Here is a 25,762-nt window from a genome sequence, read left to right as displayed (position 1 = left end):
AATATCTGATATCAAATATATTATCCTAACTTTCACATGTGCATAAGGTACGTTGCTGTTTTTCTCTTCTAATAAGCTCATTGTTTTTACATTACTCTCGATTCATAAGTATTTCAGTTATGTAACAATGTGTTCAATAATAGAAGAGGAGACAGCCTGAAGCATCTATCTTTTAAAAACTGGCATCTTTCCACAGTTCAGATGCAGAAGCCTTGGTGCAAATGAAAAATTAAGACACGCTCTACATAGTTGGCAGTACCATTCATTTGATTTAAATTAAATATCTATAGGCCAATTCCCAATTTTTAAGGAACTGTTGCTAATACTAGATTCTGTTGAGTATATGCACGGTGACTGACGCAACCACTGAGCACACAAATTAGACTTACTTAATGTATGTTGTCTTTTGTGCTGTTATGTAGTAACAGTCCTACTCTTTCCAGAGGGATTTATATTGGATGTTTGAATGCTTGCTGCCTCTTGTGGTCAGTCTGTTTGAGGTATCTCCTTTGGTTTCCCTCCTCTGATTACTTTTTAAAGTTCTATCAAAATCATTTTGAAATTTAAGTTTTGCTGGCCAATATGCAGGCATCACTGTAGACTACTTAAGCAAAGGGACTTTATTTTTATTTACTTCTTTCTCCTTACTCCCTTTTCCTCAGTTCTTATGCAGAAGGTTGTGCAAGCATTTCTCTTATTTTTCTGGTAACAATGAGTATCTGGGTTCCTCAAAAATAAATACTAGATTTTGTGTGTGTGTGTGTGTCTTATTAGCACAGCAGGATACTTAGCCCTAATTTGAGTTATGTGTTGCTAAAGTAAAGAACTGACCTTTGACATGCACCCACCCTCCACCCCCATTTTTTCTCCCTTTCCATAGCTTGTTGCTGGATTTGGCCAGGCTCAGTGGCATAAAAGATAAATTGAAAGGGACCAATGAGGTCATTGTTCAGGAACAAAAGCTTGGACTTGGGTTGGACAGTGAATCAGAGTTAGTGTTCATATCATTTTATACTGGCAAGCTTTTGTCATAAAATTATAGGCTAAGGTGGCATAGATAATGAGGTCTCTTGATCTCAGAATGGGCATCTCAAAGATCATCTGCTTTATGAAGTTTCCATCATTTGAGGCAGCAATGTCACAAATATTTAACCACAAACATAGAATATTGTCCTTTAGATTTGGGAAGACATCTTTGATTCAAAAAGCTTTTTCATAGTTTCGTAAATAGCCCAGATTTAAGGATGCTCAGTCCTGAGGTTCCCACTGTGTAACCCCTGTCTGAAATATACTGAAATCTGTTTATAATAAATACAGGTGTAATGAAAATCCTCTTTACAATAAAGTAAAATTAAAGCCTGTATCTGTTCAGTGCTATACAGTGGGTTTAATGGTGTTACTTTGCAGAGGGCTTTCTCTGTGGAATGTAATAAAGGTCCAGGAAGTTCCCCTGAACTGAAGAGCTGATAAACACCTCATCCACTCCCACAGTCATGAGATGAAAGCGAAACCACTGGCAAAGTTCCTAGCAGCTCTGTGGTACAGTAAATAAAGCATTTACTGCTACTCTTTTTTGATTCAAAAGTGAAAAGGCGAGCGTGCTAGTATTTCTGTGACCAGTAGAATGAAAAGGAGCTATTCTGTGTCTTTCTGAATAGAGAAAGTCCTGCTGATGGTAAAGCCAACTATGAAGGAAAAAACCCTTGGCAGGGGGAGACCCTAACCTTTCTCGCCACCCCCAGGAAAAACCTAACAGACCTGAAGTTACAGGCCACCATTTATTATTAATAGATATGAGCTGTACTTATGAATTGTAATGGAATACAGGGCATGTAGCCTTCCCTAATGCTTTTGATGGTAGATAACTACCTTCATTAGTAATTCCAGATAAATGGCTTGGGTTGGAAGAAGAGATGCTCTAAGAAAGCCCATGAGTTGAGACAGGATGATGACTGGCCTGGGAGTGGGAGTTCTTGCTTCAGGGAAAACCTTGGTTCTGGCCTGTGCTGCAGTTCACTCAAATGTCTTTTTGGGGAAGGTAACAATACAACGTTCCAGGAGACATTCCATTGCCAGCACTGGATCAGTTGCATCAAGGGGACTCCACATGGTTCCTCAAGAAGGCCTTCCCAATGGCAAGGGGAGAGGTGGCAGGAAAGTAGGGGTGGGTGTTTGAAGCTTTGTAGCTGCTATTGGCAGGACAAGCATATCTCCTGTTTCTCACTCCTTCCCTCCACGTACAGTTGCAACAGCCTTGTTTCTGGTATATGTTGGGTTTGCTGCAAATGCATATAGGACTTCTGGTTTCTGATGTGCCAGTGTGCTAAGTCATCACAAGCATCTGAACCATGCCCCTGGATGAGACAAACTGGAGTACTGTTACTGTTGAAGTAGCTTCCCTGAGGAAGTTATGTCTGTATGTGTTATATACACACACGTACTAAGTATGGAAATACCAAATTGGTTGAAAATGTTAGGTGAATAGGGTGCTCTGCAGATGCTTTCAAATACCTGCCCATAACATTAGCATAAGGCTTGGATTCTGCCTAGCTTTACTGAAGAAGTAAAATAGTTTATGTCTTAAAAAAAAAAAAGGAAAAGAAAAAACATTATAGGAAGTACTAGTGCTTGAATTATATGTTGTTTTGGTGTGTTGTTATTGCCTTTGCTACACTATTCTTACTACTTTAAGAAGTTTATTTAAGTGTAGCGGACAGTGATATGGGTAGGTGATGTGGGACCAAGTGCACTCTAACTGGTTTGCAAGCAATAACCATGGTGGTGTTGTGGGTTTTTTTTAAATAATCAGAGAGCAACCATTTATTTAAAATGCTTAGCCCATATAATATATACAACATTATTATATAGTTACACATGACACAACTTGGGTTGTGGAGTTTTATGCCACTAGTGTTCTATTTCTTTTTTAATAAGTGAAGCTAGTGTCCTAATGGCAGTTCAATTGCTTCCACCATTTTTGAAGTGTTACTAATTAAAGACCCATTTGAAACACAGCAAATCAAAGTCTAACTAAAGTAAAACCTGGACTGCCCACATATGGTATGCAAAAAGGATGTCCAAATAAACAGATTTACTGAATGCCTCCAATATTAATGGTGTAGGCACACCCAGCCTATCAATATTTGTTTAAGGAATATTTGCTTTTAGTGGTGAATGTAAGTTGAAGTCTCTTCTTGTTAAAAAAGTGGTGAGAGAATACTCTAGACTCTTAGTCTTGCTTAAGGGAAGTTGGAAGGCAGATCTCTCTTCCTCCTAGAAGGTGTTGAGACATCTTTGTTCAGCAAAGATGCAGCACAAGGTGTTTTCATTGTAAGATAGTGAGAGAGAGAGAAAACAGATGTTAACACTTCTTTGTACCTACAAACTCAAGGGAGAGAAAACTCTTTTGAGGCCATCAGTCTTTTGGGACAATAGAAAAGACAGTGTTGAATACAAAATGTCCTCTTTTCACAGCGCATTAATCCCTCCTGGTAGCTGTAGGTTACATGGATCTAAACTCACCAGGATTACAGTAACCAAATCTAAGTGTACCTGTGTGGGATAGTGCTGGTCCAGAAGAGCATTATGGGTGTTGTCCCTTCCTTCATTTCTGTTCCTCACTGCTTTGTTGTTGTGGTATTAGACCTTAAGTTCACTTTAGACACCTTTCTTTTCATCATCAATTTAATATAATAGTAATTAGCAAATATTTAGTGTATACAGTGTCCACAATACTTTTATTTGGTTTCACACAGTTTATACATTGATGGTCAAGTAAATATGACATGTTCTCTGTGCCATGCGTAAGTCTCCTCCCCACTTAGTGAGGGTCTAGTTTTACTGTATTTCCTCCCTTGGAGATATGTGCACTGATGGCTGCATCATGGCTTCTAAAAGCAGGGGCAAATAAGACTTACAAATGGCAGTACACTCACACCAACCTCCCATTAAGGCGAGGGCAGGGACAACAGGAGAGCAAACTCCTGTACCAGAGGTGAGAAACACATCTGGAAAGCATGGGCAGACACGAAGTCCTCACACATAAGGATGGCGCCCAACCTTTTCCTCTGTCTGTTCTGTTGTTTTCATTCTTTGGGATTTTACTTTGGCCTTTGCAGTCTAGCCTTCCTGTTCTATTTTTCATACAAAGACATTTGGTAACAGAGGTGTAAACCTTGTTGGGAAACAAGAAAAATGACCAAAACCATCACAATATGTGAGTAGGTTCTTCTGTGTTCAACAGTTCATTGAAAACATGTAACACTGTTCGTTGTTGGTCTGATTTAAGTTTTTATATCCATGCTTGTACACAGGAGTGTAACCTCAGGCATTGGGAGGACAATATTACTATGATGACTAATGAAGATCCCCTTTGTTTATAATTGGGCATCGATTCTTCTCTGTCCTTCTGCATGAATTCATACACCATACTGTCCTCCATTTGCAAACTCATAGCGGGGAAAATATTTTCATTTAATAGCTTTCAAATTGTGCCCTCATTTTCATCTTTCCTGAAGATACTTCGCAAGAGCAGAACGTATTTAAATCCTTGCATTTCCAGAATTAACAAAAACAGCACTTGGAGCAAGGCTGTGTTGCTGCAGAGGGGCAGAAAGGGTGGAAGTAGTCTCTGCTATAAACCTTGTGACTGTGGGCGTGGGATGTGCAAAGGGGATGAGAACTGTGGCTGCTCTCAGAAAAGCAGAACAGGCTTTCAGACTAAACCACTGCAACTGATCCCTCTAGCTCTTGATTTGGATCATGTATCTAACCCTGCTCACCTTTTTCCGTTAAGAAATATAAGCATACCCACCCCTGTCCCTCAAATGAGCCTACCTGCTGTATGAAGAATGTACATAAATAATAGCAATTATTCACGTTGGTGCATTACTCTGACTTTGCCTGTGGCTTTTCCTTGGATCAGTTTGAGTTGAATGACTTAATGGCAGTGGACAACAAAAAATTAAACAGTTGTTTTGTGGGGTAACTCATTTAGGTGACTGACAAAATGTACGTATCATTGAGTTGATAGATTAAGAAAGGAAAAATCAGTGGTTTTGAGTCACCATAAATGTATTTTTATAAACACAAAGTATATTCATACAAAGTATGTACTATTTCTCTATTTATTTGTGTTTCTTTGTGGCAGAACAAATGCATGGTTCTTCTATAAGCCTAAAAGCGGTACCTTTCTTCTTCACTATAATTCTTGATCTGAGTAGCAGGGAGTCTTATGAACCATTTGAGCCAATGTTAATTTTATAAATTGCATTTCCTTTTCCACAATTCCCATGAAAAAGGTATTCAGCTAGATGAACACTCGTGGAAAATTTTAGTAGGACCCTTGAAATCTGTTTGAATTCATCTTCTTTAAAAAAAAAAAATCTCTTTCTAATGGAAGCTGTGAAAGTATCAGAGATTCTTATGCCTTAGAGGCAATTTTTCTTCCATACGTAATGGTGAAACTCCACTGTTATAATATATAGGTGTTTAAAATATTCTCTTTGTTAAGTTGAAGCTCCTGCTTAGAAGTATGTGAGTTGGGCTCTTCTTGTTTGTTTTGTGTGATTTTTATTATTATTCTTGACCAGTATTCACATGATTTTCATAGAACTTTCCATTTGTTTTTTTTCCCCCAGTCTTTTCCTGGCCCAAGTCTTGAAAGTGAAGATTTTAACATACCTCCTATAACTCCGCCGTCATTGCCTGACCACTCCCTGGTGCACTTGAATGAGATAGAATCTGGGTACCACTCTCTGTGTCATCCCATGAACCACAATGGCCTCCTTCCATTCCATCCACAAAACATGGATCTACCTGAAATTACAGTTTCCAACATGCTTGGCCAAGATGGAACACTGCTTTCCAATTCCCTCTCTGTGGTAAGCATTTTTAGTTTTTCCCTTCTGTTCTGCTTTAAGTTGTGAAACTGTGGAAATACAGACCTGTTTGAAATCCAAGGGGCCAGCTCCTGCACAGCTCAAGTCATGGAGCAAGCTGACCTGACACTGGGTTTTACATTACACTCCCTATGTCAAATCCTCCCCCCACTGGAGGCGGTGGGGGTTTTACAGCCGAGTTCCTCAAGCCAGGATGTTACCTGCTGCCTTTGAGTAGAATTACTCCAGCTTTACACGGATGTAGATAATGACAAAAGGAGGCTCAAGGCTTTGACTTCCGCTGCAGCAGCATTTCAATCCAGATGGCCGTTGTTCTGTGTTTGTCTGAGGAGGCTCTTTACACTCTCATTTGCATGTGCTGAGAGATGTACAAAAATTTAATATCTCCTTTCTTGTTTACCACACGTTTGGAAAACAGCAAATGTTATTTCTGATTCTAGGCCAAATCTTATAGCCTTTTTACAGTTCCCAGTCCTTAGCCAGCCAGAATCCAATTGAAATGACTGGACGATTTGCTTATAAAGTCTGTCAGATAGTCATTATGGTTGTAATCTTGGGAAGCCTGATATTATAAATCACTTCTTTGAATGTTAAATTGTTACAACAACTGCAGAGCTACTTTACATGTTACATTTTCAAGTGGGCTCTACAGATAATTAGTATACTTCTTGCACAGCAGCTTCAGACAAGATTATTTCAGGTCGATGTACAATTCTAAGCCAAACAGTTAAAAATCCCGTGAAGGAGGATGGGGCTTGGCACTGTGTGGGGCTCACTGGACTTCAGGCACTCTGCTAGATGGGCTGCTCAGGAACTGCAGATCCGGACAGAGATCTAGACATGTTCCTAGAGATCCAAGGGTCTGGGCTTCTCACAGAATTATCAGAGGCTTAAGGCCCTGTGTCCCAGCTGGGAGACTCTGCACTTAGGGACTGAAGCTGTTTAGGCTTCCAGCTTGCTAACTCCCCATCACATTACCTAAAAAAAATAAATCAGTCCTGGGGGCCTGGGAGCTGAGGCAGCATATGGATGTTTGGGGGCTGAGGGGATCTAGGCTCAGCTCCGCATCAGCCCCTCAGACTAACCGCCCCAGAGCCAGGGGCCGTGGTGGCCAGAAAACTGTTAGTTTACAACAAAAATCTGCCTTGTCACAGGGCTTCATTGCAACTTAATTAAAATAAAGCTGCCTTGATTTTGAGGAGCTCTGCATTCCGTCTGAGGATGCCCAACAATCTGTACTGCAGGGAGGCTAGTCTTGGCTTCTTACGTGCTGCTTAGTTATTGTTGATTTACTAGGATGTTGCACGCTTTGTGTTTGAGGTCAGAATCTGACCCCAGGGTTATGTTCAGTAATGGGAGGAGGGGGGGAAAGGCAGATCTTCATAAAGAAATATAACTATACTTCATGTAAATGTTTTGAATTTTGCTTACATTTCTACAAAGATCATGGTGTGCATTAAAGAGTGTGAGCTAAATCTTGTGTGGGGTTCTGAGAATCAGAGCTATGAAAGGACTTGAAAAAGTAAGAGAATCTCTTGGCACTCTAGTCAAGACAAGAAGTATTTCATTGAAGTGACCTCTTTTGAGCCATGGCTATGGCTCAAAACTATGCATTCTTTTAAGCTCTGATGTTCCACATTAACCTCTAGCAACAAGCTCTGAACAAAGGACCTTGAGAGTTTGTAGATCATCACAGTGAATTATTGCATCAAGGGCAAATACAAAAAAAGCTGAATAATATAACTAGGCAATTTGGCTATTGAGTCTTAGTGAAGATCAGAAAAAATGAAAATCAGACGTCAAGAAAATATGTGCTAAATTTTAACAGCCATTTCTGAGGATTCATTCAATAAATAAAGCATGATCCTTGAAGCATCATGGGCTAAGTCAACTGTTATCCCTAACTTGCATGCCCTTTGCACACAAGAGGGCCTCTTAACTAGCAGCAGTTTTAACTCAAGCTGGCTTGTCTATCAAGGGGATTAAGCTACATCTCATGTTAGTACAACTGGTAGGATGTTAAGACCATGATTTTGTACAGTTCAAACACTGTTTGGCAGTATAGTTCTTCTGATTTGAATTTGATAACTTGAGAGAAATTAACTTGAGGGAGATAATTTAAGTTAATTCTTCAGTGAATTTAGTGACTTATTCAGTGAATAGAATGGCCCCATTGTCCTTTTAGCTTTCAACTAATGAAGAAAGACAGAGGATTTTGTAGAGTTAGCATTCTTTACTTAGCTTTGAAGCTCTTCTTTATAATCCAGAACCTTTCACATTTTTCCTTCAACATGACTCTTCTCTTGCTATTACTCATTTAGTCATAGTAAAAAGTTTCCTTTTTACTATCTCATCAAACTCTGATCCATTTAACAAGCCTAAATCACTTTTATATTGTTTCACACAGAAAATAATGTGTAAGTTTCTCCAATCTATCTAAACCCTTGGTGCCATATAATTTCTCATATATCAACTACTGCTTAAGGTATTTGGAAACCATGTATCTTGCTTCATTTTTCAGGACACTAATGAGTATTTTTAGAAAAATTATTCTTAGAAATGAATCTGTTGGCTGTTCTCTATCCCTAATTAATTTCACATCTTCAGCAAATTTTACTTTTATTGGGACAAATTCAGCTGCAGTGCAATGTGCCTCTGATTGAATTTGGTCTTTTTTTTTTTTACTTTCAACGTCCTGCCTTTTAGCCAGTTTTTACCCCATGTTGGTATTTTAGCAGTAATACCTTCCTTTTTGTCTCTGTTAGAACTAGTGAGTGGTTTTCAGTTGGTGTTTTTATAGACAAAACATTAATTAATGCTAACCAAATGAGAGAAAGGAAACACAGTGAGCTCAGAAACAGAGTAGGAAAATAGTTTTTACGCTGAGTATAGCATTTTTCTTTCATCTCAACAACCAGGTATTTTCAGATGAGGATTTCTGTGATTTTGGACAGATTGAAAATTGAGGATGTATCCCTCTTAAAACCCTTTCAAAACGCCTCCATTAGAAGTCCTGATTTCACACTGTGCACCACTCCCTCCAAGCTGCAGATGAAATCCCTTTGAGTGAGGATTGGAGGATTTGCCCCAAGCTCTGTAAGAATTCTCCTCTGTGGAAGTGCTTAAACACACACAATAAGAGCCCACTACCAGCTCAGTGAATTCTTGTTAGGGATCAGCTTCTTACAGATTTTTTACACTGTGGGAATTCTTTCTGAAAAATTTTACAATGCTGGGAGATGAAAATTTCCCTGTGCCATTTACTGTGTCTGATACTTACATTTGGAATTAGCCTTCTTTGAAGTTTTCGTTGATTGATTTGGCTTCCTATTGTACCCCCACTACTTTAAAAATTAAAATCACTAAAATTTCTCTGTATTATTATTCCGCTGTCAGTTCATATATCGGCTTCTATGTTTGTGTATTTCTATTTTCTGCTTAGGTGATGTACAGACATATACACCCATGCACACGCACACTAGTTTATACAGTGTTGTCACATACAGATTTCTTTAGACGCTCATTATAACTGGATATTGGGGGGTCAAAAGTCTACAGAATTTGTTCAGCATGTGACACATGATGGTATGAACACACAGTCCAGCCCCAGCATGGTCAGCCACATGTGGGAGCTCTCTAAAGTCCTCTTTCAAAATGGACATGACTTCTATGCCTGCTTATTAAGTGGATCTCATTAGACATAGATAGAGCTGCTTAATGGAGATGTACTGATGGTCCTGTAGGCATGTTTGTTTCTATATAACAACATGCCTATAGGAATCCTATATAGGGATTGCTTCCTGATTTACTACAGCTGAAAGTAGCCCTGTGTAGGTTTGATTCAGTTCCAGTTGGGGCTTGACCTGCCAGCGGTTGTCTGTTTGCATGAATTTTCCTGAAATATTCCAAGCACCGCAAGAAATACCCTTCTAACATTTGTAAACAAATGCATTATATACCATCCCTATGAGAATGTGTGTTAATCTGTGAAAATGCTTTTGGATGTGTTCTATTAAATTAATTTTACTGTGTGTTCATTTTATCAGCAAAATTATAGACATTTCAGATTTTTAGTGTATCCTATAGATAATTGCTTTTTTCCCTAAGAAACCAGGGTTAAAAATCACAGTGCTGTTTTTACATAGAGGAAAAAAAAAACTATTTTTGGAATGCTTTAATTTATAATCTTGTGCTGAACTTTTTGAAAATGTGGCTCATGATGGTATACTATAGAAAATTTACAAGAAAGAAATAAAAACGATTTTAGTTTCCTGAAATGCTTCAAATTTCTGGGTTTGAAGTTTAAAGTGGAAAAGATGTTAAAAGGCAATAAAATCAGGGGATTTATTTCCCAAATGCTCTACTTGTGCTGGCAACAAAAGACAGCATAATGTATATACTTAGGTTTATTGTCATTTTTAGTATACAGTCAAGGCACACTTTGAATTCAAAGGCCACTGTACAACTGTTTTGACAACCACCACATCAGTAGGTAATGTGCAGGACATATGAAACTGAAGCAAAATGTTTCTTTAGGTCTGTAGGGAGTGCAGTACATCAATGAATTCAGATGTATTAGAGCAGCATGAATTTCTAATATGTTGCTCTTATGGAAAAGACCACTGGCATATTGAATAATGCTGCTTTCAAAGCAGAGCAGAAAATGTGATTACAGACAATTTCATTGCTGTTTTTAAAATAAATATTTTGAAAATCTTGAGGTATTTTATTTCATATAATTCATAAAGTATGTAACAGTGGACTAGAGCTAAAGATCTTCTAGGACACAGAAGAGTAGATGATGTCAGTTATAATTATTCAGATGTGGAATAATAGAAGCATTAGTTTAAAATAAAATGCATGTCACAAAGACCCATGTCCTTATATAAAAAAAAGCAATAAAAAGCTTTTTTTTTTTTTTGCATGCTTTGACAGAAGAATAACGGCAATGAGTAATTATTTAACATTATGCCCCAATTCATCAAAGCCCAAACAATTACATTATACTTTTTATTGAATTATATTTTTTAGATATGCAGCCCATGAGAGAGTAATATCTTAAACAAAATGTGGCACTGTATAACAGGGAAGAAAGCGGACGGATACTTTTTTTTTTCATTTTTCATCTCAGGTAGAATGAAGCTAGTATTTCTTATTCACACTGCAGTTGCTAATAAATCCAGTACAGGAGATTGCTGTTGTAGCTGGGATGTATTTAAGAGATTTTGTTTTACCAGTTTCACTTATATTAGTTTAAATTCAGTATTCATGACTCATCTTGAGGCTGACCTATACAGTTGGGGGTTTTTTTGCACCTTTAAGTGTTAGTGCAAACTACTGACTCAAACAGAAATTTTTTATTTCTGATGAAGATGAATAACTTTCATAACAAAACAAAAGATTTACCCCTTCTAACCTAAGTGTTGAGATTTGAATCATGCTTGGATACTTTTTTCTAGCTTGTATTGCATGCCAGTGGTAGAAGATACTTTTATTCTCTGGTGAATACTTCACATTTGTGCCTCATTACCAGGCTCTGGTCTTCAGTTTACATCAAAATTTACTGTTATGCTACACAGACCTGCTGCTACCCCAAATTTTATTGCAGTGAGTTATTGCCATCAGAACCACCAAATCATAAAGCTAAGGTCATGGAACATCTTGTATTAAAGTATTTTTTTTTTCTCTTATTAAGTAACTTTGTATTCTTGCAGGATATCTTTCTTTTCCTTTTTTTTTTTTTTTTTTTTAAAAAAAAACCCCACATATTTTACAAGCTGGATTTTCTCACTGAAATAGGCCTTGTGTGGCAAAACGTTACAATACTTAGTGTATGTTTTGTCAAACAGCCTAACCATAAGGATAGACAGCCAAATCTTCAGCTGATGTCAGTGGACATAACTTTATTGTCTCCAGTAGAATTATGGTGATTTATTCCATCAAGGGCTCTGGGACATCATGTTTATCTTTCCTTACTTCTGATGTCTGCTCCATTCTTTTGTCATCAGAAAGACAACAGAAAGGATATGTAGAGGAGCTGATTAAGATGTAGCTTGATCAAGGTTTTATAAATACCTGCATACTGTATTTCTGCTGGTAGAAGGCTCTTCACCATGCTATAAAAAAGCATTAAAACATCCGATGTCTAGAAATTACGGCTGTATACAATCAGATTGGAAACAAAGCATGCATTTTTAACAGTGACAGAGATTTACCATTTAGATAATGTACTATGGGGGATGGTTGGTCCTCTGAGGACTGAAATGAAGATGGGGCATCTCTCAAAAAGATGTGCTCTATCTGGGACTTGTCTAATGACCCCCACTATAGCAGGGGTACCAGAACCTTCCCGTGGGTCACACTGTCTCTCGGGGGCTCTCAGCAGTGAACATTAGTCCATGCATACATGGTAGGGGCAACACCACTGGTAGTACCTGAGCTGGTAGTACCTCTACAGTTTTTCCCTCTCAAGAGAAAAACAGCAGAGTGGAAGAAAGCACGCTGTGTGTGCAGGCTATCGATGGACCCTACCTTCGTGAGGTCAGCTAGGAATAAAATTGCTGTGAAAATATTTGTGGCTAGTGTTTTTCATTAAATTAGCTTTTTTTATGGTCTTAAAGTATCTGGTAAAACTATACTTTCTGTCTGTAAGTAATAAGAACTTACCTTAAAGATAGAGCAAGTAAATATTTGCTCATTACTGTAGGAAAATGTTTGTACACAAATGACCAGAACTCTTTTTAGAATAATTCCAGGTCTCATTTTTTAAATTGCCAATGAAACTGTTGATTTACTGTCAGTTGGGAAATACTGTTTATTTGAGTGTGGTTGTTGAGACTCCATGTGGCTCACATATTTCACAAATTCAGTAGGAAAACAACTTCAGTATAATTTCAAGAAGAAATAACAAGGTGGCATATTTTATTTTTGAAAACAGCCTTCTGTAGACAATGTTTTGGTGAACTTTTTTCACAGCAGTTAGCCATTGTCTGATAGGGATTTATCTGTTACATAAAAAATAAGAAAAAAATATGTGTAGCAGTATTAATTATTGTTTCTTAGACTTTAACCAGATAGGCAGAGGCTAAGACATGATGAATGTGGCACGGAGAGGAAGCCTTCAGTTGCGGGTGGTAGATTATACAACACCTCACATGTGAGGTACTCACAGGAGTGATTAATGCATAAGCAGCATCATAGCTGCAAGTGTCAAACAAAACAGATAATAGAGTATGCAAATAGAGAAAACATAACTCTCAGAAAATGTCAGAAATTCAGGGGTTTCAGCAGCAGAGATTGTTGACTTTAATCTGCTGCTTTTAAAATCACATGTAGTTGTCGAGAACAGCAAGATAATGAAATGTTTCTGAAGGCTCAGTCTTTGGCAAAAAAATATCTTAGTGATCTTAAGTCCTGTAGATGGAATAGAAGTGAAATGTCTTTCTTGAAAACTGTGAAGATGCTTTTGTGAAGACTAAAAAGAAGGAGAAGCCCACAATGCAGATGAAAGGGAGAATTTTGTGCATCAGTTGGAGTAGCCTCTCCTTCCACCTGTTTCATTATTTAAATGCATACAGTTGCATTCCTTGAAACTTGAAAACAGTTGAGAAAACTGCACACCCTTCGTGGATTTGTACTGCATTCATCATGTCATGCCATCTTGGTCAGGGAGTAGAAAGATATCTTGTGTGGACAAAACCATCCCCACTATGGCATGCACTGTCTCAACTCAAGCTGCCATTTTCATGCTGGAAGTTCATATGTGCTGCATGACTCTGCTGAAGGCTGGGACACCAGCAACCCAGAGCTTCATGCTAGTGTCACCTGCTAGAACAGAGTGTGAATTCTCTTCATCTAGTCTTGCCTATGTAGATTCATAGGTATTTAGCAAAATTTTTTATTCGCTGAAGGAGAAAAAACACATTCTTGGCTTTCTTGATTTTTCTGGGTTGAAGGAATTTAAAAGGTCCAATTAGTCTCACAGGGTTTTTATCTGTTTCAATGGTTTTACAGAAATTTAAGTATCATTGTTTGAGTTTTCCACTGACTTTCTGCAGCAGGAAGAGAAGAAAAAATTCTACTCAGTAGTGTTTTGAGATTTGGAGAAATAATCATCAGTAAAAAATAACCCATTTCTTATTTTTATCCCTTGTTCTTCTTCTTTCTCAAGGCAATTAAGAAATGCTTAAAGTGTAAGGATATCTACTCCTCCCCTAGTCCTTTCAATAACATAAAGATTAATTTTAGATTGATGTCTGCTTCTCTGTTCCCCCCCCCGCCCCCCTTCATTTATCCAAAGTCTGTAGAGAGGCACTATGTAAATACCCTTTCTCATGTTGGGATTCCCTGGGGACAGCGTGTAAACCCTTAACCTCCACTGCTAGTGTAATGCAGTACTTCAGCCACACGTATGCAACTTAGGATCTCTGTAGCCTCACTCCCCCACCTTTGAACTGCATTTATGGCATGTTATTTGAACAATAAAGATTTGAAAATGAATCTTCTTAATTCATTTTCTGTGCATATCATGGATGGATACAATTACAAAAAAGGACTTACAAAAAAGTATGTAGTGCCAACAAAGAAGCATTATGGAGTGAGGAACACCTCTAAGGCATGCTCATGTATATCTGTCAGTTACAAAACTCACAAAAATGAACCCTTTCCATCTGAAGTCAGGTGGACAAAGGCATTAGAGTTTACCTTACATATCACCAGTGTGTACCCAACATTCCTATTTCAATCAACCTGCAGGGAAGGAAGAGAGGCAAAAGAGATGTTACAGGTAGTGACATAGCACTCTGTGTTCCTCCTTTGACCTGGAGATGATGCAGCAGTGCTCAGGGTACATACATACGTATACATATATACATGAATACACATATATGCATATATATGAACATCTATACATATATATACATATGTAAGTATGTATCACAATGTTAATCACTGAAGCCCTCTGCTGGAAAGGGAATGTAAAAGACAGGATGTAGCATCTGCAACATCCCCCTTCTCCCCAAATTGTGGATCCATATTGTACATTAAACAGAGACTGAAACGAGAGCCAAATATTGAAGTAGATGCAACAGATTCAATCAACATACTGCACATGGCTGCATCGTAGAAATTTTTTCCAAATCCCTGGGTTATGAGTGAGGTTGCAGTGCCTGACAGTTAGTAAGTTTTATAATAGGTACCTTTGCTATTTTACTTAATAAGGGAAGTAGCCTAGTTGCTGAAGTGAGGCATGGCATACCTAGTGGAAGACAAGATGAGGCTACTCCATATCCCGTCTTTGAAATTCCACTTCCTGACAGTGGTGATATTGGGCTACAGGTGCCTTCACTTCATCCTTACAAAAGTTATATAAACAAAAAAAAAAAAACAAAAACATTTTAAATTAGATGTTCTGGTCATTTAGCAAAACAGCCCTGTGTGTGGAGGATTTACAGGATCAGGCCCTTGATGAGAATGCAACACTTTTTTATTCAGACATGGGACTTCCTTCTAATACACTTTAAGATTACCTTCATTCACACATAAAGAATTTGAGAGATTATCTCAGTAACGAAGCTTCAGTTTCCTACACATGCCCTAATACTCAAGTGTGGGATCTCAGTTTAATGAATTTTATTACACTCCCCTTTCTTATGAAGTAGCATAAAAAGTGTTTAGTGCAATAGGCTTAGTGCTGATCTGGATATTAAGTGCAGCTTAAGTTGCCTGACAGAAAGTATATGGTGTAAAATAACCACTGGCTAAACTTGCAAAAGTTATATTTTCTAGAAAAAATAAACCACATCATTTGAAAAATAATGCTGGTGGCACTCTGTTCTTCTGCAGCACCTTTCTTGTGTCTTGAAGAGCTTTGTAGTCACTAATTAGCTAAGAAGTTAATGTACTAATAACAGTACAAATAGGTATTTGCAATATCAGTCCCTCATATCTGCAGAGTATTACATTGTAGAATAGAAAGACATTTACTTTATTAAAAAAACAATAAATTGTAATTCACAATATACAAAACCAGATGAGTCCCAAGTTGAAAAAGGATGAAAGAGACAGATTTTAAGGGAGAGGAAGAAGGTGACTCGACTTTGTGGGACCCATAATAACTAAAGTATTGCTAGGAGTTGATTTCATGTCTGATGATCAGTAACACAAAAGTGGGCAGCAGTGTGGTGAGAGACAACTTTCAATATTAGAACTAGCAGACGTCCTCAAATGTGATAAAGGCAGGAATTAACTGCCATGTGTTACACATCTAATATAAAGCTATTACAGTGACTGCGTATGATAGCGGAGACCCTTAAACTATCATGCCACCTGGAAGTGATAGAGTAGCCTTATTTAAAAGCCAAGGAAAAGATGTGAGGGTTGTTTCACCTGCCCTTGAAATGCAGTCAGCTCCAGGGAGAAGTGAAGTATCTGTCTAACGACAGAGTTCAATGCTCCACTGCCCCAGACTCCCAAGCGTTAGGGCCAGTTTCACAGCACATGTGTTTCTTCTCACTTGGCCGTCAGCTTTCGTGAATGCAGGGAGGAGAAAACACATGAAAAGAAAGTTTTTTGCCCAGGGCCTGGCCTATGTAATTTTAATTGTGGCTGGCATTGTTGCACTAACTTTGTTGTTTGTGGCCTCTGCCTCTGAACTGCATTTTAGGAGCTCTGTGACTGGCTGAAAATCTCAGTGGGATTTTCAGAAATACTCTGGCCTAATGTTGATCCTGTCCAACTATAGCAGGGGCTTTCCCAGAGTTTCAACAGAAACAGAGGATAGCACTATAGCAGATGTTTTTATTTGTTCATAAATTGTGAAAATTTAGATTTCCAATTATACCAGATTAAGGGTGTGTCAGCAGAAGTGTTTGTCAATAATGATCCATACTCTGCTGTCATAATTCTGAAATGGTTTCCTTTGTAACATTTGGAAAACTAGTGCAAGCTGTAACAAGACTGAAGACAAGAAATATCATTTAATGTGCTGTTTTGAAACAATTTTTATTATTTTGATTATAATATAATTAAAGACAGTATAGCAAACCTGCGCTACAGGAAAAAGTTACATGAGTAACCTGACCTCTTGGATCCTGGCTCAGTACAGCCTTAATGTTGTATTACTTTACCAAATTGCGGAAATTGGTCCAGAAGGAACCCTAAGGTCCCTCTGTTAATCTAGTCCAAGGGAGGACTTTAAAAGGTCATCTCCCCGTAAGCAGGATACTCCATACATTTGTCATTTCTGACAGATGTTTGTCTAAATCATTTTTTAGAGAATTCCTCTAATGGCAACTGCACAGACTCCTCAGGCAAGCTCTGGGTACAGGTCCTCAACCTTAAAAATTCACCTACTTCCCTGTATACATAAAACCCAGCAGTCAGTGGAGGTTAATGCAGACCATTTAATCTACTCAGTAGTCTTTTATTTATTTTTATTTTTAATGTGTGCTTATGTATGTATATATTTATATTTATAAAATGTATATTTATCTAAGAATGAATGATAGGTAATAGATGTTGATGGAACAGCTAGGAAATAAATAATCAAGAGGATGTATATTAACTCAGACTGTTTTGGTTCACAGCTGACTTGACCATTTAAGAAACAGTAGAAAAATAATCAGCTTTTCCCAAATCTTATTAGCATGTAATCATGATCCAGATTGTATTAGCCCATAACCTACACTGAGCAAAATAACTCTTCTTGAAGGTTCAGCTATAGTGTGTTATTTTATGAAATTGTTTATGTGCATATTTTCAATATATTTATTTATCATCATCTATTACTTAGAAAGTTAGGCTGAAGGAATAGATGTTTATGATACTTAAGAAATGTCACTGCAAGTAATGGGATAAAAATAAGCAATGGGTGAAGGTTGGAAAAAAAACCCTATAATGTCATCTGAATAGTCTGCCAGGTAGTGTTAAAGCACTGGAACATGTACATATGGGAAAATCCTGCACTGGCTGGGAGATGGGCTGGATGATTTAATAGACCTTTCTTTGAGATGTAATTTCTATAACTGGTTGATACATACACTAGTGTTCAGACATTTGGACTCATTTCTTGTTTGTCTGGCAAATTGTTTCTTGTGAAAGGTTATAAATTACAATAAATAGACTTTGTAGAAGATGAGCTACATGATATACTTGGAAAGAGTTTCTCAGCTGATATTCAAGACATTAATGCCAAAGCAGAAAAAAACCAATAGGGAGTCCTAATCCCGTGGCTTTGCTTGAGTGCAGTGCTAGGAAGGTGCACTGCCATAAATAATATTTACATTGAATAGAGTCTTCTGTATTCTAACAATAACTTAGGATAGAAAAGATAAAATAGAGAAACAAATGTTACTTAGAAGTTTCTTCTCCTGAGTTTGCAACAAAGAATTCACTGATGAAGGAAGGAGGGAAGGAGGGGGAAGGAAGGGAAAGCAAGCATTTATAAAAATGTTGATGTAGTTATAATTAGATCCATTTTAGAACCAAAAGTTTTATGCAGAAACTGACAGAAGGATACACAATAATTATAGTTTGCTGACAAGCTGAATAGAGTTTCCTTTTTTTATCTTATGGTTTTAGGAAACCAAACTGTAAATAAATATGCAGTTTGACAGATTGTAATTGCGATCAGCAAGGCGTCTTTTCATTTAATCAGATGGTGTTATTAAAACGGGGTTACAATTAAACATTTTATAATGTGACGTAGAACTCTATTAAAATTCTCCAGCAAACAGTAATTTGCATTTGATGCTTCTGCAACCCATTTCTATTTGCAGAAACGTTATTGGCTGTGACCTTCCAGTGGTTAGGTCTCAGTTTGCTGTTCTCTACCTACTTTGATAAATGATATTAAGTATCCTCTTTCTTTACTTCACAGTGAAGCTTCAAATATTAATTTTGCATTCTTTTATTATATTATTTTTGACCCTTGTTAAAACTGAAAGACATTGGCCAAAGCAGGTTTGCACCAGAGGAAATGTGGAATTGCCTAAGCATACATTTTCCTAACTTTAGGACTTGTAGATTTGATCAACTGTAAGCATGTATCTGATTCACAATTAAATGTTTCAAGAGAAAGTACTATGGCTTTTGAAAGATATAAGTAGCATTCATCATATTGCTGCACCTAAGACTTTTTTTCCATTTAAGATGACACAAAGCCTTGGATTTGTCCCTGTCTTTCTGTAGATGTGATCAAGTGATTCCAAGAAATGTAACAAAATGTTTTTCAGGAAGACTTTGAAGCATGACTACTATAATTCCACATCTCTTATTCCCTTGTGGAAGTCCACTATTTGTTCCCTTAGTTTTGATAACCTAAGTAGGAGAATATGAACAGTCAGAAGTGGTTCAGTATTCTGCCTTCTAAGGTTTTTCCAGGCTGTAGCTACTCACTGGAATCACCATCCTCTTGCAGCAGAAAAGAACAAGGAGAATCATTATTAGGAGACAATTTTTGAGGCATTCTTCAGGTGCATGCAGACTCCACTGGTGAAACTGTGCATAGCAAATGTTTGGAGTGAAGGGAATGAGTGATTTGCATCAGCAAATTACATTTACAAAGGTGAAACAGTCTTTGAAAGTCAGACAGCTAAGCTACTGCTCCTTTATCTCAGCCTTTTACTTTGGTGGATGTTTTTGGAGGAACATCAGTGATTTGAGGAAAGGCAATATTTTCCTTACTGGAAAATAATCAGACAGTGGTTATAAAGCACACATTCTTGGTTTTTGTTACTAGTAGTAGACAAAAGAAAGAATAAGGGAGGAAGGAAACGAAAAGAGGGGGAAAGAAAAGTCAAGTGTGCTTTCAAAGAGGGGGAGAGTCAAGTATTCTTTCTTTTGGTGAAAAGTACAGTTGTATGAATACTTGAGAAGAAGAAAAAATGGAAAGAAATAATTTGGTTTGATATATTTATGTGTTTATTTTAACTTTGCATTATTACAGATTTGGAACCTCTTAAGTCTTTCCTACTTCTCCTGTTACTATGGTGTGTTGGTTTACCCTTGTGCTGTTCAACAAGTACAAACACTTTAGAGTAGATTGATGCAAAGTCTCAAACTCCTGCAACCCCATCAGTTTCCTCTCTTAATCTGTGTACATATACGCAACATCTTCCCCTTCTTTTTCGTCCAGATCGCTTTCCTGAGGAACACAGGAAAGGTTTCTCAAAAGGTTTCTCAGAGAAAGAGGTCTTCCACCTTCATGCAATGTGATGAAAGAAGTGTATTTCCAAAATACTTGGAAATGCAGCAGTCATGTAAAAAAAATAGCAGATTAGCAAAGGTAATTTTAAAACACTCAACAACAGCTGGATAGAATAAGCAAAAGGTTTGACTTTGTCCTTCCTTTCCAACATCAAAACAGATAGGGTTGTAAGAGCTCCCCAACTGGTCCTCCTTGCACAACGCAGGATTATTGCCCATGCAGCTTCAAGATGATTTTGAGGTCAGCAGCCTCTGATAGGGGAGTGCTGTAAATGGTTGAGGAAGAGAACTGAAAATACTGCTTGTCGCTTAGCATTTCCAATGACAAGCCCAGACATGTAAAGAGGAAAGTGAAGTTAAAAGGTACATAGAAAAAAATGTAATAAGTTTCTCTCCAAGACTAATTCTGTTCTTTCTAAAATAAATAAAAAACAAACCTCAATTTAATGTTCAAAACAAGAAAAACTAATGCAAATCCTATCTGCATATAGCTGCTTTTTTAAGAGCACCTCACCTGGTATACACAGGTGTGAAAGAGAAGATAATCAGGATCAGAAATGCAGGTTGAACCCACAGAAACAAATCCATCTTAGGGTTTTGTAGTGCTATCGATCATTGGAAGTATCTGAACACTCTATCTTAACTTATAATGTCTTTACTATTTATTTGAAAAATACAAACCTAAGTGAGAAATTGTATTCATGCTGGTGCCCCCTTGGCTGGTATAGGGAAGTATTTCTCAAGAGGAGAAAAGGCCATAAACAACAAGGTGGGAAATGTACGTAATATTCGTCATTTGCATTCAGCTGAAACCTGAGGTTTGTTTTAATAATACAGAGCGAGATGCCTGATCTACCATATACTCATCTGTCTTTGAATGTCATGCGTTTTAAAAAGATGCAAGTTGCACAGGATATATGGTTTCTTTATTGTGTTTTTTGCATTTTCAATTGTGTAGCATATATTCACATACCACTGATACCACTGTGCGTTACAATCAAGCCTGTTTGATTACTTTCAATTTATGCCATAGGATTTTGTCACTCTTGCTGAAAATTTCAAGACATTTTACTCCAGACTCATTCTTTTTTTTCCCCTCAGATTTATTTACTACCTTTAGAAGTAGAAAAGTCCAATTTCAATCATGTTAGAAATAGCTCATTTTAGACAAGTACGTGCTGCTCTGCTTACAAAACATATATGAGTGGAATATGCAATTACCACAACTCAGTTTCCTGCCACAGAAACATTTCAGCATTATAGCATTACAGAAATAGAATGACATGCATAATGAAAGATTTCAAGATTCACCCAAGGCATTTATTCTCTTCACCTTAATGTTCTCAGCAGTAGCAGAGTATCCATTAAAAGGTACGATGAATTATGGTTGCTTAGCAACCGCGAGGAGCTTGTAACAGCACCAAAGAATGAAATGGCTGGTTGATAAAATGAATTTTCTCTGAGCATTAGCCTGTTGAAACTGCCTTTTCTTGTGGAACATAAAGTGCATTTATTTGTCTCATGCATTTTTTATTAGAAAATTATTTGAGTTCCAGGGACTTGAATCGTTTTGCTATAGGAGATATTTGATTTTAATGTGTTGTACTAAAATAAGTAATAAAAGACATTTTCTTCAAAGTAAAGACACCAAACAAACCTAGGTAGCTCCTTTTGAAGTCGGGAATAAAATGTTATATAAGGTATGTCATTACTCATTTCTAATTAAGAGTGACATTAGCTAGAACTTAAATTTTGCCTTTGAAGGAAACTTTGAGACAGTTAGCCAATATGCAGTGAATAAAAGGAGAGGTTTGGAATTGATCTCATGGGTTCATCATGAGTGAAATAAGCTTGCCTTTCTCTTCGCACATGGTATGGTAGCCATGTCTTGGAGAAGGTCAGAAGTGGTTGCACGTTCATACCTAGCATCACTACTTGTCTCTGTATTAAACACACATTCATCGTAGGCTTCCATCCAACAGTGAAGAGATGTTTATTTTTCCACTGAGACTCTCCAGGCATGCAACAGCAGACAGAGTTGGATGAGCATTTTTGGCAGAGAAGGTTTTTACTGGAAAATGCCAGAACAGTGAAACCAAAGTTGGGGCGAGGGGAATACATCAGTTGTGATTAATCTTTTATTGGCAATATTTTCTGAGAATCAGCACTGTCTGGTCAGGACATGAGACAAACGGAGATCAAAAGAGAGAGAGTGAGAGACATGCCCATTCCAGAATATCCAGAACATCCATCTGGGTGTATGACACAAAAGCTTAGGCTTCTACACTGCATTATTTAGAGCAAGAACTTAACTTTTTGGTTTAGTAGCTCACAAGAATGCCCAAATCATTAGTTATTATTGGTCTACAGTCTTTTAGACTTTCTTGTGAGACTTAAGACAGTGACATAATTGTTCTTGTACAATTTATTAAGGATCTTTTAAAAGTCTTCAGACCTTACTTTACTGATGAAAACAGTTCCATTGACTCCCATGCAAACACCTGGGTGAGAAGCAACTGTAACCCTGCTGCTGCATGGTGAATCAGTAGATCATGATCTACTGAGAGTGCCCTGGGGTCTGTAGGAGTGCAGAGTCCTTGGTGCAACTTGGAGTCGCTGTTGCGTTTTCTGGCAAAGCAAACGAGGTCAGGTGTGTGCAGTTTGCATGGTGACTGAGTGGCAGCTGAGAGGAATGGCCGGGGAGCCAGGGGGATGGAGAAGTCCTTCTTGGCTTAGAAATGTTTCTCAAATCCTGGACTGGAACTAGAATAAGAAAGCAAATCTAAAAATCAGAATGAGATAAGATGACTCATTTATGTGCTACCTACCTGGCAGGAAAGAGTCAGAGTGAACTATCATTAAACAAGTTGAAGGGTCTCACAATGAGCTGCCTTGCCATGGAAGCTTTAGACCTGTATTTCTGTGTCCAGACCAATTCTGGTGCTGCTGCTGAGAGGACTGCTATTGACTGCTGTTGGTAAAGGACGGGGCTATTGCAGTTAACATGATAGCAAACATTGGCAGCCTGGCAGAAAACAGATTTTAGTTGACAACATGGCAACATTTTTTACAGAGAGTTTTTCACTGCAAATTAAATACCCTGGGAGATACATAACTAAAGGCAATAACCTTTTTGAACTAAAATATAATTCTGCTCAAGTGAAAATGAAAGAAAACTCATATTAAGTGGTAAGATCTTGCCTCTTTAAAGTACGTGCCGATAATCAAACATTAAAAGTGAAACACTGCTCATCTACAAAGGTGCAAATTAAAATTCCAGAGAGAGAGCTTGACTGATTTGTTTAACAAAGAGTTTAATACAGCAGAATCCCACTTGAACATAAAACTATTACACTCACAATAATCCTGTCTAGCTGTTGGGAGATCCAAATTAAAACTCTCACTGATATTTGCTTAAATCTCATAAATTGCACAGAATTAGAGCATATTGAAGTTGTGTATTTACTGTGATCTTACTGTCTAATAGGTTTTTAACAATTTAAAATGATGACTGAAAATATGTATTTTCCCCTCAGATGATTCAAGTAGTGTATATTTTATTCCCATATTCTAATTTAATACCCACTTGTTTATTAACTTACTAGTGTCAACATGACAAGGCTGTATTGAATGCAGACTAAATGTTCCATTTAAACAGATAATTTATTTTGCTATTAGTATTAAGGTGTTATGAGGAGATTAGTCAGTTGAAGCTGGTGGATTAATAATACTACTTCTCAAGGAGATATTTTCATGTTCATTTACTATGTTCCATTGTTTCCATTAATACGTACAGAAGAACAGATGTTTGTTCTTTTCCAATTGTGATTCCTATGATTTAGTAGCAGTATTACTTACTGGGTTCTGTTCCCCTATCCAGTATCCTCTGAAGGATTTAATTTGTGGATTTGTTGTATAAAAATCTCAAAATTGCACAGACACCTGAAATTCATAGCAGTTTAAGAAAGGAATTGCAGTCCTACAGAACAACTCAAATGACTGCAAGTATTTAAAAATCAGGGTTTGTGACCTCTTTTCTCCAGACCAGCTGCAGTGGCATATTCAAGTCTTTTAGGTTGAGTGGGCAAGTAGAGGTTTTAAATTTGATCCATCAGTAAGACTCCCCACATTTTAGTTAGGACACATCGTAGATGTTGACTTAAAAAAGATAATAAATCTGGGTGATAAAGTTGGGTTAAAAATGTGATATATTAGTAATGTCAGATAGCCAGTAATTTTGCCAGGTTTTGATAGTACATTAAAAATAATTGTGGCATTCATGGTGCAATCTTTCTTTTGTGAGACTGATCTAATAAAACAAGAATGTCCACACACCCACCTAAGAAGTAATCATTATTCATGCTTTGTAGAAAAAGGTAGAATTCCAGGTCTGCAGTTCTTGCTCACAGCTACATTGTATAAGGAACTAGATTAATTTAATTTATGAAAATGTACAATTGTGCCAGCTGGAGAACATGAGAGTCAATCCTGTCTGTTGTTGCATATCACCAAGAATTATTGGACGAGGAACCAACCACTATTGCAAAGCCCCAGTTGCTATAAAGCAGTGAGCAAAATTAAAGCAGTTAGAGAATGCTTATTTTATGAAATGACCAGCCATACGCAGCACCAAAAAAGGAATCAAAGTGTAAATTTGTGTGCGAACCTAGCAGTAACAACAAAATTGTTGCAGTGCTTTGGTTGTGGCCCTCTTCCAGAAGAACTTGTTATATCAGAGCAACATGTCTAATGCTTTTTTGCATGAATATAATAAAAGCAGGGTGTGATTTGACCAAATGCACTGACATAACCACTGCATACTTTTATGTGAATCTGTCAAATGTGGAGCATGTTGCATAAGAGCACTCTATTTCTTACAGCTGCCTGAATAAATAACGTACATAAGCCTCCTCAGAAACAAAGTCAATAACGAGCTGTCTGGTTGCATGTACGTTTGTATGACTTCTGGTTAACTCAAAAGCCCCAAATATGATATACAGAGCTCTGGAATATGGTGTGGGTTTGAGACACTCTCTGGGGAACCTTTATCTGCATATAGGGTCTTTTTTAATATGTGACAGTTTTATATCAAGGATAATGATCTTTATATAATAAGTAATCTAAATACAGTCAAACTCATCACGAGTGAACATGGTTTATTTTGTTGAACTGTTTCATAGATCAGATTTTAGAAACCTTTTTAGAAGTTACATTAAAAAGGATATTTTTGCTGTTTTCTGGCATGTAATGTATCTGTCGATTAAAGTAGAAGGCACGTCACTCTGTTTTTTCTGTTGACACATGCTACAGTCTGTTGGGAATGTCATAGCCAAGAAAACCACCTTGTGATATTCTTTTCACTTTGCACAGACATGCCAAGAAATGCTGCATTACTGCATTACTAACCAGAAAACATTGGGAAATTCTGGGTAGTGATCAGAGGTAGTGAGTGCTGTTTGGTAGCTAATACATTTTTTCTATTCCCACTTGTAAATGAGGAGTCCTTGAAAAATTGTGTTCAGTGCAATTCTTGCAAACATATATGCTCATTAAGGGTCTTAATACCTCCAGTTTTAGTCAAAGAAAACTTTTTCTCATATCATCTTTGCAACTGCTATTTATGTTTATGCCAAGACCTTTAAAATATTGGCTAAAAA

The 25,762-nt window shown here is 37.4% G+C and overlaps 1 protein-coding gene across 1 annotated transcript in view; it reads left to right on the top strand.

Moving 5' to 3' along the window:
• The window catches only part of TOX (thymocyte selection associated high mobility group box), a 225,504-nt gene that overhangs the window by 127,976 nt on the left and 71,766 nt on the right, over positions 1-25,762 (top strand). The window contains exon 3 of the mRNA XM_074881780.1: positions 5,640-5,882. Coding sequence (XP_074737881.1) covers positions 5,640-5,882 — 243 coding nt within the window. The remainder of the gene's footprint in view (positions 1-5,639; positions 5,883-25,762) is intronic.

This window comes from Strix uralensis, chromosome 1 (genome assembly GCF_047716275.1).
Source record: "Strix uralensis isolate ZFMK-TIS-50842 chromosome 1, bStrUra1, whole genome shotgun sequence".
In the NCBI taxonomy this organism is placed as follows: Eukaryota; Metazoa; Chordata; class Aves; order Strigiformes; family Strigidae; genus Strix; species Strix uralensis.
This window is presented reverse-complemented; position numbering and strand designations above follow the sequence as displayed.